Source organism: Pelobates fuscus, chromosome 13 (assembly GCF_036172605.1).
Source record: "Pelobates fuscus isolate aPelFus1 chromosome 13, aPelFus1.pri, whole genome shotgun sequence".
NCBI classification, from domain to species: domain Eukaryota; kingdom Metazoa; phylum Chordata; class Amphibia; order Anura; family Pelobatidae; genus Pelobates; species Pelobates fuscus.
Genome location: NC_086329.1, coordinates 44,202,424 through 44,217,099, shown reverse-complemented (window position 1 = coordinate 44,217,099; position 14,676 = coordinate 44,202,424). Strand labels below are relative to the sequence as shown.

The 14,676-nt window shown below is 40.0% G+C and overlaps 1 protein-coding gene across 1 annotated transcript in view; it reads right to left on the bottom strand.

Annotated features, from left to right (window-relative positions):
• Positions 1–14,676, bottom strand: part of EML5 (EMAP like 5) — a 226,353-nt gene that overhangs the window by 99,950 nt on the left and 111,727 nt on the right. The window contains exons 2-3 of the mRNA XM_063439772.1: positions 3,137–3,296; positions 2,084–2,182 (exon numbers count right to left, since the gene is read on the bottom strand). Coding sequence (XP_063295842.1) covers positions 2,084–2,182; positions 3,137–3,296 — 259 coding nt within the window. The remainder of the gene's footprint in view (positions 1–2,083; positions 2,183–3,136; positions 3,297–14,676) is intronic.

The window sequence follows — 14,676 nt, the reverse complement described above, 5'->3', positions numbered from 1 at the left end:
TCTCCGAAGGGAGGGGATCATGCTCTGCTTCAGTATGTCACAGTACATGTTGGCATTCATGGTTCCCTCAATGAACTGAAGCTCCCCAGTGCCGGCAGCATTCTTGCAGGCCCAGACCATGACACTCCCACCACCATGCTTGACTGTAGGCAAGACATACGTCTTTAGAAGAGGCTTCCTTCTGGGACGACAGTCATGCAGACTATTTTGATGCAGTGAGCGGCAAATGGTCTGAGCATTGACAGGCTGACCCCCCATCCATTCAACCTGTGCAGCAATGTTGGCAGCACTCATACGTCTTTTTCCCAAAGACAACCTCAGCATATGACGCTGAGCATGTGCACTCAACTTCTTTGGTCGACCATGGCGAGGCCTGTTCTGAGTGGAACTTGTCCTGTGAAACCGCTTTATGGTCTTGCCCACCGTGCTGCAGCTCTGTTTCAGGGTCTTGGCAATCTTCTTATAGCCTAGGCCATATTTATGTAGAGCACCAATTCTGTTTTTCAGATCCTCAGAGAGTTCTTTGCTATGAGGTGCCATACTGAACTTCCAGTGACCAGTTTGAGAGAGTGTGAGAGCGATAACCCCAAAATTAACACACCTGCTCCCCATTCACATCTAAGACCTTGTAACACTAACGAGTCACATGACACCGGGGATGGAAAATGGCTAATTGGGCCCAATTTGCACATCACTTTTGTTGCCATCGGTTTAGACATTAATGGATATGAATAGAGTTATTTTGATGGGACAGAAAATTTACACTGTTATGCAGATTGTACACTTACTACTTTACATTGTAGCAGTGTAATTTCTTCAGTGTTGTCACAAAAGATATAATAAAATATTTACAAAAACATTTGTGTGTATGTGGGGGTCTATTTTCATACTCATCCTATTAAAGGAACACTATAGTCACCTAAATTACTTTAGCTAAATAAAGCAGTTTTAGTGTATAGATGATTCCCCTGCAATTTCACTGCTCAACTCACTGTCATTTAGGAGTTAAATCACTTTGTTTCTGTTTATGCAGCCCTAGCCACACCTCCCCTGGCTATGATTGACAGAGCCTGCATGAAAAAAAAAAAAACTGGTTTCACTTTCAAACAGATGTAATTTACCTTAAATAATTGTATCTCAATCACTAAATTGAACTTTAATTACATATAGGAGGCTCTTGCAGGGTCTAGCAAGCTATTAACATAGCAGGGGATAAGAAAATCTTAATTAAACAGAACTTGCAATAAAGAAAGCCTAAATAGGGCTCTCTTTACAGGAAGTGTTTATGGAAGGCTGTGCAAGTCACATGCAGGGAGGTGTGACTAGGGTTCATAAACAAAGGGATTTAACTCCTAACTGGCAAAGGATTGAGCAGTGAGGCTGCAGGGGCATGTTCTATACACCAAAACTGCTACATTAAGCTAAAGTTGTTCAGGTAACTATATTGTCCCTTTAACAAAAAATAAAAAATATGACTCCAACCAGTAGAAGCTAGTTCACTCAGGGTCATCATCATCATTTGTTCCTGTAGTGTATGCCCAACGCATTCTGCTGAAACCACCTGTTTGTTGGGCCAAATAAAGAGCTATAAAACATATTAAAACTTTTAAATAATAACTTGGGGATATACATTTGTATCTTCCTATGTGCAGATATGGAAAATTCAATTTAAAGGCCATCAAGACTAATAAATGTTGTGATGTATGTAAGTAACCTCACTCCATTTTTAGGGTACAGTACTAGCATTAAAGATTATGATGCAGGTTTTAGGCATAAGACTCGGAATAGAGGATAGAAGCCACATGAATAGGGTTTAGAAGCATCAGGATTAGACATTTGGAAGGTATGTTAGTGTTAATTATTAAGGTAAAAGTTTGGGATTGAGAATTCAGATTAAATGCATTAGGGTTTGGGATAATCGTTATTAAGGAATTAGAGGTGCTTATTGGGGACAGACACATCAGGGCTATACATTTGGAATTGAGATTAGTTTTAAACAATGAGGTGAGGGCACTGAAATATCCTTCACACGTCTGTAAGTCTAGATGTTCCGAGTTATTTTTAAGAAGTCTGAGCATCTTACCCTGTCTGTGTGACCAGGCGCCATTGACAGCAGCTTTCCTTTCCTCCAATCCCAAACACAAATTGAATTCTTGGAGTCCAGACCCACAGAGACCAAGCGCTGTCATTTCATAGACGCAGAACATGCGATAACAAGAAATAAAAAAGACAGTGTTTGCAATAACAAGTAGTAAATGTGTTTTATAAAATGGCCTTCTATTTTCTGTAAATTGCCATCCTCACTGGATCTGTACCATTAATAGAGGTTTGTAAAGTCATGGGAGAAAGATACAGGGGTAGTGCTTACAAAAGTACGATGGCAATTGGGCATTTATTGCTACTAGAGGCTACTATTGGTACTAGAGGGAAATTGTATCCAAGTCGGAGGTTTTTTTTTTTTTTTACAATCTAGTAGATAGACCAACTAAAAACATGCATACATTGTTTTCTGCATGTTTTCTTTGGGGCTATATAAAGAAGAAAAAGCTGTTCTCTGAAGACTTTCAGTCTGTGCTGGGGAATACTCTGATCGGAGACTTCTCATTGAGAAGATTCTATCCTGTGAAGCATCAACAGTTATACATTGCATATTATATGTATGTGGGCTATATAACCCCTCCAGGGCATTTCTAGCCTGGTTAGCCATCTCTTGCATGTCTGTTGACATAGCACACTCTCTCTGCAGTTGTGAGCGACACCAAATTGAGTCACAGGCTCCCCCCGACATTAAAATTGTCCCCCGCTGCTCCCATCAAGTCCTGGAGGGAGCCAAGTATGATACTGGCATTAATACTATCAATACTTGATTTTGATAATGGGATTTATTGGGACCATACTTTTAAATGGAGTGGTAAACTATAACTCAATATCAAGAAGCCAACATAGTTACACTCACATTCACTGGATATTGTCATGTTTGCGTTGGATTATTCCCACTGCACACCAAATTGATTTAGAAGGTTTTGATGGTTTTGACAGGCCCTAAAAACTTGTTTTTTTCATGCAACACAAGACAATGATGTCATTCTCAGGTCCCCTCATTTCCCATGATTGTCATTTATCTAGTGTTATCTACCTGTCCATCCACATCAAATGCCAAGCATGCTATTCCATGGGTGTGCACATCCTTGAGTATAGAGACCGTCTGCACAGTGTACGAGTCCCACACACAGATGTATGGCTCTTTCCCAACTTGTCCTGTGGCCACCAACACTCGCTCAGGATGCAAAGCCAGGCTAGGAAGCAAAGAAAGATTACAGTCAGGACAGTGTACCAACAAGGATAAATCAACTTTATTATTATTATTATTATAGATCAACCATTATGAAATATAATACTAAGAGATCACAATCAATCACACACACTTGACTACAGCAATCAAACTATGACCAAGCTATACATCTATACACACACACACACATATGGGGTATTTGATTTGAAGCATTAAAGGGACTAGTTTATGGTATGATTAAATTGTGAATGGGTGCTTGGATTTTAAGTGGGACAGGGCTGGGAGAGGGTATTTGTCTGGAGGATGCCTGTGGTGTTGCACGTGTGTGTGGAGGCTGCTTGTGGTGTTGTATGTTTGTGGGTGGCTGCTTGTCGTGTTGCCTTTGTGTGCGTACTACTAGTGGTGTTGCTTGTTTCTGAGGATGCTGCTGCTTGTGGGGTTGTGTATGTGGACGAGGCTGCTTGTGCGATTGCAGATGTGTAGGGGGAAAGATGCTTGTAGAGCTGCGTGTGTGAGGGGGAGGCTGTGTGGGGTTATTTGTTTGATGGGGCTGTTTGCAATATAGTATGCATGTGCATGTAAACAGGGGGAAAGGGGCTGTAGTGTGTGTTATTAATAGGGGCTATATGTGTGTTTGCGGGGATACAGGCTTTAGTGTGTGTTTTGTACAAATTTCCATTTCAGAAGACCTCCATACTTAGAAAACGTTTGTCAGAAAAAGTGATGGAAAGCTTGAGAAAATCTCTTTTGTTGCTGAAAAAATAAAATACAAAAATGACTGTTTGGATGCAAAACAAGTAACCGATAACAAAACCTGACAAACTTAATACATTGCTCCATAATTTTGATGCAAAAGTGTTGGCAGCATTTTAATAAATCTCCCCCATATTTTCACTCCTAATTGTTTTGGTTTTCACTGTGCGTAGACAAAGTTTCAACATTTACTCGGCACAGGATACACGTTGTATGCTAGCAGTTATGTTTTACATTTCCATGAGGCTCAGACAGTATTTCACCTCCAGCAAGAATTAGTATTATTTGGCATCAGGTGCCTGGTATTTTACAAATGGACAGTCTTTATATTATTAAAACTCCTTACACCAACCGGGGTCTAATGAAGTTACGGAAATTAACTATTTTACGATCATTTTAGTAAATAATATTAAATTATTGAATCTGGAATTAAGCCACATGCAATGGTTTTTCCGGTATGTCCTGGGGACATCTAGTCTTTGGAGACACGGCACCAAATGTAAGACCTTCTACTGTGGAATCAGTCAGACTTCTGCATCCTAAACAATCTAATGAGTTCTCAACTTTAGGAATGGCGCCCTTCTACTTTAGTAGCATCCTCATGGTCTTTTAATTTGTGACCACCACTTTGACACTGCTCACTGACGCATTAATGTCTTCACCTGTAATATTGGAGGTATTAAAGTAATATGTCTTATTGGGCAGACTAGATAGGCCGAACGGTTCTTATATGCCGTCACTTTCTATGTCTTTCACATATTACTTTAACACCTCCAATCTCTAGACCTGGGAGATGCTCCCACTTATGATGAGAAGTATTGAGCAGAACCTTTCTAGCTTCTCATCTATTTAACAGATCACTAACCTGAGAGACACTTGACATATTTATGTGGAAGTTTAGTGTGTATATACAGAGGGAAAGATGATTGATAGACAGACAGACAGATGTGTATGGATGTGTGTGAAGGCAAGGATGATTGTGTGTCTGAAGGATCCATGTGAGTGCTTGCCAGGATATATTTTTGTAGAATGCCAGTCTTTAAGACTTGTTTTATGTTACTGGCCTGTTTCCTCTGTTTCTCTATGCCTCTTTTGCCCTTTACTCTTTAAGTCACTGACTGACCCTCTTACTTTTGATGCTGTGAACACTCTGTACAAGTACTTGAGCAGGCATGATGGAAAGTGTGAACTTCCTCCTGTGATGTCACTGAATGAGAGGGTGGGCTTAGAATTGCAGACAATATTTGAGCAAAATGCTGCTGTAGTAAGCAACTGTGAGCAGTATAACAATTAGATAAAATTTTATTTTACCATAATCTGTGCGAGGATACATTTGTTTTGGTGCTTTAAACATCACATTTAACTGAATAACTCTCAATACCCTATTCCAACATGGAATGTCCGATTATTTGAGCATTAGCTGGACTCTTAATAAAGGCCTTTTTTTTTTTTTTTCTTTTAATGCTTGCAAAAAAAAGATATTTCATGACTAGGTTTTAATTGAATTCATAGACTGACATTGGGCCTTAAGAAGTTAAAAACTATTCTCTCTCTAAATATGGTAATTCTTGAAACATCCTTTTAAATGCTGCCCTATTTTTCGACTAAAACAGATGGTCATAATATTTCTGAGTCATAGTAGCGCAGTAACATTCTTCTTTTTTTTTTTTTTAAAGGGTACATAATTATAAGTGTTATAGAGTAACAAATCAATACTGTGTTTGGCAGATGTTGTTGAGCAGAGTGTGATAGAATTGCTGTGCCATTGAAATTAGGAAAATCCAAAGCAACCATTAAAGTAATGTGCTTTAATCCTTAATGTGGTGGCTTTTCCAATATCACTGGAACATGATGTGGTACCCCCCTCCATCCACACTGATTACATGTGCAGACTCTAATGGCGACCAAGATGGCTGCTTACATCTGATCTGTTTGCGTTCTCTAGCATTGCGCTACTGGCTGCAACATGTCCATGGGATGCGTTTTACAAAAACATAATCAGTAGGTTTTGCATTTGTTTCCAAAGGTAGGTTGTCAATTTTAACAAATTAAGGGAGCTTCAACACTCAGAGGTATATTTTAAGTCTGTTTCATTTGCTTTCAAATCATAAAGCTGTGCCATTGTGAGATATGTATGTAACTATATATATGCATCTGCTGTGACAGCTTAAGGGATTTTTTTTTTTTCAAAACAGAAGCTCCACTGATATAAGTGGAGCAAAACAGTTGGACCATTTGCGAAAATGATGCTCACGCTGTATCTGCAGGTTATGTTCTGGTAACATATGTCTGATTTAAGTCTGTGCTCAGATTTGAATGCCACAATGAACAGCAGCTGAAGATGCTTTTAAAAGCTTTAAAAGCCAAGGTACTGCATATTTACGTGAACAACAACAAAACATTTGTCTCACTTAATTCCTAGAGCCTAAATTGAGCAGAATCTTTGAGATTTAAAGAAATACCAGTAAACCCCAGTATTGAATGGACCATTAAATCAAACTGTGATCAAACTGCAATTTTGGCATGTCTGTTCTAGATCGTCCAGTTCAGCAAAGAGGAAATGTGGTCCTTTCTTCACACCAACACACACATTAGAGGCCAGAAATCTTGGACTGTGCAACCCCAGATGTTGTTTAAATACAATCCTGTGGTTTTCTGGTCACCTGTCTCATTAAAATACTTGTGGATGTTGAGGCCAGTAACATCTAGGGGAGCAGAGGTTAAGAACTCTGGTGTAGGGCCTTTTATCAACAGAAAAACAGAAATGGAGAAGAGCCCTAAAATGTTGTTTGTGTTCCTCCCACACACCCTTTACTACTCCCACAGCAAAGGGAGGACTTGATTCGTAATGGAACTTAACAATGGAAATAAAATATTTGAGTTGGCTTTGTCTTTAACCCTTGTGATTGTTATTAATTGATTTATAAAAAGTGCCAACGCACAGGCCAGCTCTGGTGTAAACTTTAATTAAGGATATTGCTGGCTTCTTTGTCTCGAACGTAAATCTCCCAGAGATATAAGGATTTGAATCTCAGGGAAGACGACAGTCTTGAAGCTCAGCACAGGCCAGGGGATATGAATGACGAGTGACACATTTATCTCCCAAAGTGGGTCTCGAGAGGAGAGTGACAACGTCTGATGGCAGATCACAGCACTTCCAATTACCAAGTTCACGAAGAATCCATCTCTGTAGACTCAAGAGTCGATCCATTTGAATTACAGTTGGCAGAGACCCCTGCTGAAAGTGACTATTCTGGCCCAGTGGAAGGCTTTAACTAATTAACAAGTGACCATTAATCTTGGCCTTCTGTAGAGCTCAGCAAAGTGATTTGGAACACAAAGGCGTAAGATCTGGCTAATTAACAGCTCTTTAAGTTTCGGATCAGGACAAACATTGTAGCAGAATGCCATGTTTAGATGAGTAGTAAAACAAAGCTCAAGAACAATCAATTAGATTTTAAAGAAAATCCAAACTTGCCCCAAATTTGTGACCAAACAGTAGCTAAAGTACTTTATTTATGTGAGAAGAGATGTAGAACAAAATGCATTGAGTGTGAAAAACACAAATACACATACTTTTGGATGCGACACTCTGTTAGCATACATGGAGCGATGTCCACCATGAAGAATACTATGCCTGTGTATTTGTCTAACCGTGAATCAATTTGTCTGGCATAGAACCTCCTTCGGTTCATTTACAAACAGATTGATCAGTATAAAAACAAATAAAAATAGGTTCTATGTTTTATTTGTTTTAAAACAAATCGACTTATGCTACCTAGTGGATACCATTACCAGGGAAGTAAAGATTTACATACTAACAAACTTGATCCCAACGTATGTACACTTTACAGTAGTATAACCTCCTTCGATTTCGTTATGTGAAAACAGATGGTGCAGCAACTTTAAATGCCAGTCATAGACTATGGTGATACCGTATATGTGTCTGTATCACATATAACTCACGAAAACGCTCAACATTTGGTATAATGCATGATGTTGCTTTGTTCTCCAATGTAACTACAGTACTCATTTTGTGACATTTTGAAATAACTTTATTGGGGTGGACTGGCTCACTAACAGGTAACCTCAACCTCCAATATATCTATGCTGTACGCAATAGCATTCCAATAAAATACATTACCCAATGCTGCCCAAGATTAGTTTGAGTTGAAGTCCCCGGCGCCAGTTATTTCAGCTGCTGCTATTACAATTAGCAGCAGCAACCACTCAAAATTATAACTCCCACTAATCTCTGGCACATCTGTCCCTTTTTTTGCCCAAGATTAAGGTCTCCCAACTGTGTTCATTACTGGGAATAGTTGCATGGTTGATTTTAGAAGACAATCTGCCCATGGAAATAACATTTACGGTAAATATAAATAAGAAATGTCAAAAAGTCAAAAACTGAACAGCCGCTGTTTTCTGGTTACTGGTCCTTTTAGGTCCTTTTAGAAACCCCATGCTTTGGCTTAACACGCTGTGTTTAAAACTAAATGCAGGATGAAGTCCAAAATAGAGTTGTGCAGGGTAAAGTAATTCAGATTTTTTTTTTTAGGGTGACTGAATTTATTACATGCAGATGTTCAGCTCAGCCAGATTTTGTACCCAAAAAATGAGAGAAATCAATTCAGGCAGCTGAAATAGCAGGAGGAAATGGTGACTAGGCCTCTGCAGACATGCAGAAAGACTACAGTGTTGCCGGGTCTAATGGCTATGCAATATCAGGCATTTTTGCAATATCAATTATGAGTTGCCAAAATAGATTATTATACACCTGGATAAAAAAAAAAAAAAAAAAATTAAGTAAGAAGTGAGAGAATTTAGTTTTGTAAAGATTGATTGTAAACTTTTTCTTTTTGCTATCTTGTATTATGAAAAATAGGGGCAGGAGTTATTTTAAGTTAAAAAAAAAAAGATTTAATAAAAAATGTAAGGGAAAATATTAGTAGGCAATTGACCACCATACACCCCTTACACCCTGAAAAGAACAAAGCTTTTCCACACAAGCAATTTAATTTAAAGGAGCACTATAAGGTGCATAACATGTATTCCTGAACCTATAGGGTTAAAACCACCATCTAGCCCCTCCTGGCCCTGTCATGCCTCCCTAAATATAGTAAATCTTACTTGTATTCAAGTCTGCAGCTGCTTATTTTGTGCCTGTTTCCTTTAGACCTGCCCACTGCCTGCTGACATCAGCAGAAGTGGTAGCCTGATCCAATCACAATGCTTCATAGGATTGGTTGAGACTGACAAAGAGGCAGATCAGGGGCAGAGCCAGCATAATTCAAACACAGCCCTGGCCAATCAGCATCTCCTCATAGAGATGAATTGAATCAATAAATCTCTATGAGGAAACTTCAGTGTCTGCATGCAGAGAGAGGAGACATTTTAGCCGCGAGGCAAACAAGGCATTTGCCTTGGGCGGCATTTTTCAGGGGGCGGCAAAAAAAGCCGCCCCCAAATGCCCTGGGCATATGTATTGTTAGCCTTGCGGCTAACAGACATGCTGGGCGGGCTGATAGGAGAGCGGCTGGCGAGGGAGCACTTTCCCCTGAGCTCTCTGCTCAGCTCCCTCGCGCGCTGCTCGCAGAGTGAGGCTGGGAGCCGGAATATTCCGGCTCCCAGCCTCACTCTGCGGGAGGTGCGCGAGGGAGCTGAGCTGAGCAGAGTGCTCAGGGGAAAGAGTGTGTGTTTGTCTGTTAGTGAGTGAGTGTGTGTTTGTCTGTTAGTGAGTGAGTCTGTTAGTGAGTGTGTGTGTGCGCGTCTGTTAGTGAGTATGTGTTTCTGTCAGTGAAAATGTGTGTGTATTTAGAATGCGGGGCAGGGAGGAAGGGTTGGGTGGGGGTGCCTGAGTTTTGTCCTGCCTAGGGCAGCACAAAAGCAGGATACACCACTGGAGGAGACACTGAATGTTTGGATGCATTTTAGGCAGCCATGACCCAGGAAGGATCTCTAACAGCCATCTGAGGAGTGGCCAGTGAAGTTATCACTAGGCTGTAATGTAAACACTGCATTTTCTCTGAAGAACAAGTATAAAAGGAAGATTCAGACATTTGTTCCATGAATGTATAGGACATATAAGAACTGAATTCAAATTAATAAATATATTAACACAGCTGTTGCAATCTCAACACATTACTATAAGGGTTGATTTAACAGACCTTTGTACTTTACAGGAAAAAAAAAAAAACACATCAAAACATTCTTTCAAGAAAAGTGGGGTATAAAGTCAGGAAGAAAGGACATAGGATTTAGGTCAGAAAGGGGGACTTGGGAGGTAGGTTACTGTAGATGTTACATTCACACATAACTAGTGTGGAGACGAATGTCACATTTTCTTTATCCAATACATCAGGTACTCTGCTGTGAAAAGAAAAGGCTGTAATCTTTGGATAATGAAACTTCAAAACAAACTCTCCACAAGGACAAACTCATCCCGAGATCATATTCTGCTCTAGGCTGATTGGTGAACCATTGTAACAGCACAAGTCATGATAATTAGCTGCCTGGTGGGAAACGAGCACTCAATATTTCATTATTGTCAGTTGCTGCACAATTCAGTGAATCACAACAAGCAAGAACCGGACTCCCTGCAAAGGCGGAAAAAAAAAAAAAAACGTAGATTGCGCTAACATCATCAGTAATTTAAAACTAGAAGCAAACTATTTAATCTGCGTGATTAAGTAAACCTGTCTTTGAACGTTCAAGGGCATGGGACAGTTGTCCACAGCCGCATTTATCTATTAAAAATAATATCCTACACTTATTGTTTCGTGATAACACGGTATTCTGGCAGTGAAAAATGGCCATAAAAATCAATAAATAAAATACGGATTAAGGAACAGCGCACACAAAAATAAAGTTTTACATTTTACAAGGCTACTTAAAATCACCTCTCTCATCAAACAAATATGGGGATTCAGCTCCACCAAATCTCTATATTGTGTTAAGCCAACCAATACTTCACAGTACCCCGAGATCGGTGGGTCCTACACTAATTTTAACGTGGGAGACAAATTAGATCATTTAGCACCAGCAATAGTTCAAGTGTATTTAATTAGTCTGTTGTATATACTCACAATGCACAATTCATCACATTAATTTTGCATTGTATATATTCACAATGCTCTTACAACAAATTAATTAAATACACTCTAAATAATGCAAGTGCTAAATGAACTAAAGGGTATTTAACGAATCTGTTAGAGCATAGTGAATATCTATAATGCAAAATTAATGTGATTGTGAGTATATATATATATATATATATATGACATATCAATCAATTAAATATACTTAAATAGTGCTAAATGAGTTAAAGTTGTCTCCTACATTCAAATTAGTGTAGTACCTACCCACCGATATTGCGGTACTGTGGCGTAGTGGTGGGCTTAACACAATATGGTCATATGGTAGAACTGAATCCTATCTTTGTTTTTCTAATATAGGTGGTTTTAGTAGCCTTGTAAAATGAAAAACTGTATATTTGTGTGTGCGCTGTTACTTAATCTGTATTTTGCATAAATGTTGGTCTCTACGGCAGAATCATTACTGAGAAATGCATGTTCCAGGTGTGCCCCGCCAAATCCCTCTTTTGTTTTACCATGAAAATAAAAAAAACATTGTTTAGTTGAAGGAACACTATAGTCACCAAAACAACTTTGAGTTAAAGGACCACTCTAGGCACCCAGACCACTTCAGCTTAATGAGGTGGTCTGGGTGCCAGGTCCCTCTAGGATTAACCCTTTTTTTTATAAACATAGCAGTTTCAGAGAAACTGCTATGTTTATACTGAGGGTTAATCCAGCCTCCAAAACCTCTAGTGGCTGTCTCATTGACAGCCGCTAGAGGCGCTTGCATGATTCTCACTGTGAAAATCACAGTGAGAGCACGCAAGCGTCCATAGGAAAGCATTGTAAATGCTTTCCTATGCGACCGGCTGAATGCAAGCGTGGCTCCTGCCGCGCATGCGCATTCAGCCGATGACGTCGCAAGGAAGAAGGAGAGGAGGAGGAAAGCTCCCCGCACGGCGCTGGAGAAAGAGGTAAGTTTAACCCCTTCCTCCCCCCAGAGCCCGGCGGGAGTGGGTCCCTGAGGGTGGGGGCACCCTCAGGGCACTCTAGTGGCAGGAAAACGAGTGTTTTCCTGGCACTAGAGTGGTCCTTTAATGAAGCAGTTTGTGTGTATAGATTATGCCTCTGAAGTTTCACTGTTCAATTCTCTGCCATTTAGGAGTTAAATCACTTCTGTTTCGGTTTATGCTGCCCTAAGCACACCTCTCCTGGCTGTCACTCACACAACCTGTGTGAAAATAAATGGTTTCATTTTCAATCAGATGTAACTAATATTAAAAGTTCTTATCTCCTGGTCTGTAAATTGAACTTTAATCACACAAAAGAGGCTCCTGCAGGGTCTAGCATGTTATTGACAACGCAGGAGATAAGAAATTAAAAATTAAAGAGAATTTGCAATAAAGGAAGTGTAAACATTACAGGGCTCTTTACAGGAAGTGTGTAGAAAGGCCGTGTAAGTCACACACAGGCAGGGCCGGTGCAAGGATTTCTGCTGCCCTAGGCAAAGCTCCATTTGTCCGCCCTAGGCAAAGATCCATTTTGCCGCCCCTTCAGGTCACTCACTTACTGACAGACATACACTCACTGACCGAGACACACAGACACTCACTGAAAGAGACACACAGACACTCATTCACTGACAGACACACACACACAAAGACACTCACTGACAGACAGACACACACACACACACTCACTGACAGACCCACACACTTACTGACAGACCCACACACACAGACACTCACTGACAGACCCACACACACACACACACAGAGACACTCACTGACAGACCCACACACACACAGAGACACTCACTGACAGACATACACTCACTCACTGACAAAGACTCAAACATTCACCTCAATGGGGTCCATTGTGGGGCAGTTCCTCACTCCTCCCGCCCGCTGTTTAGTATGCCGGGCCGGAATGACGTCGTATTCCAGCTTCCGGCATCACAGAGGGTGCGCAAGGGAGGAGTGAGAGGCTGCAAGAAGAGCCTCTCTCAACGCCTGCATTCTCTTCTGGGCACCAGCATTTGATGGCAGAGCAGGCAAGACGGTGCCTGCTCTGCCATACTGTGACCAGTGCTGTTGCCCAAGACAGGGGAAGCCCGCCAGGAAATATCCTGGTGTGCGCCCCCAGCAGGCCGGGGCCCTAGGCGAATGCCTAATTCGCCTAACAGTGGCACCGGCCCTGCATGCAGGGAGGTGTGACTAGGGCTGTATAAACAAAGTGATTTAACTCCCAAATGGCAGAGAATGGAACAGTGAGACTGCAGGTGCATGATCTATACACCAAAACGGTTTAATTAAGCTCACGTTGTTTTGGAGACTAGGTTTGAATTGAGAAAAATTAAGATATTCTACAAAGATTTTACCTGATCTGTATGAAAGAAAAAGAAAAAAAAAAAGCTTAAAGGAACACTCAAACATTAGGAATACAAATCTACTGTGTATAGAGTGAGATTTATATCAAAGGCTCACGACAATAGTTTTATATTAGCAGGCCAGCTCTGATAATATTGCTCTCCCGTGGCTTTGTTTTGTCACAGTAGGCTGAACAGAATGCACTAAAGTTCCTGAGACACCAAATGTTGGTCTCTCTGAAAATCCCTGCTAAAATGTCACTGCGTGAATGCAATACAAAACATCATTATCAACACGTTGTCACAATAGTGGCTCTAATTACAGTCTCTAAAAATCACATTGATTATAATAACAGTAGTAACTCAGGAATGGAGAATATATAAGTTACAGCATCTAATCCATTAATAAATAAATGTTGCCGTTACTAAATATATAGAGCAAATAAAATGAATTGCGGTATTTCATTTCTATATAACCATATACAATTACACCTTTTAATACATTTATTTAACAGGCACAATCCAAACTTAAATAGTCAGTCTAGACCCATAACCCCAACAGCGAGCTGTAGTGTATGTGAATGTGAGTCATGATGATCTCAGACAGAGAGGCGAACTGGGTGCTGCGAGACCAGCACAGTGATAACACCAAAATAAGTAGGATAAAAAGTAAAGCATAAGGCATACATAAGTGAACACAGTGGAGCGCTACAAATTTTGCATACACAATGTGCTTACCTTATATTAGGGATATGGTAATATGTGTATAACTATACACATGAAATAGAGGGGAAAAAAAACTAAAAACATATATAGTGCAGATAGTTATGATTGGTCTTTGAATAGTAACGGACAAATAGATCCATTCCCATGAATTTGAGCCTGTTATTATTGGTTCAGTAAATAGCATTCACTTGTGTCACGCTTTACTTGGTACAGTTGGGTGAGCAGTTATTCCCACGCGAGAGTGTTAGAGCTGATATCCACTTCGTAAAATTATTAAGCGCTTAATCAACACACTTTTTTTTTTTTTTAAAGAGTTCTATTTGTTATTAGGAATACATGTTTGTTTACCGAACGCTTTAGTGTGCCTTTAAGATCTTGTTGAAGTAGGGTCATTATTGCAAAAATCCAGTATATCACTTGCTTCATGTAAAAACTAATAAAACAACTTACACGAACGAAAT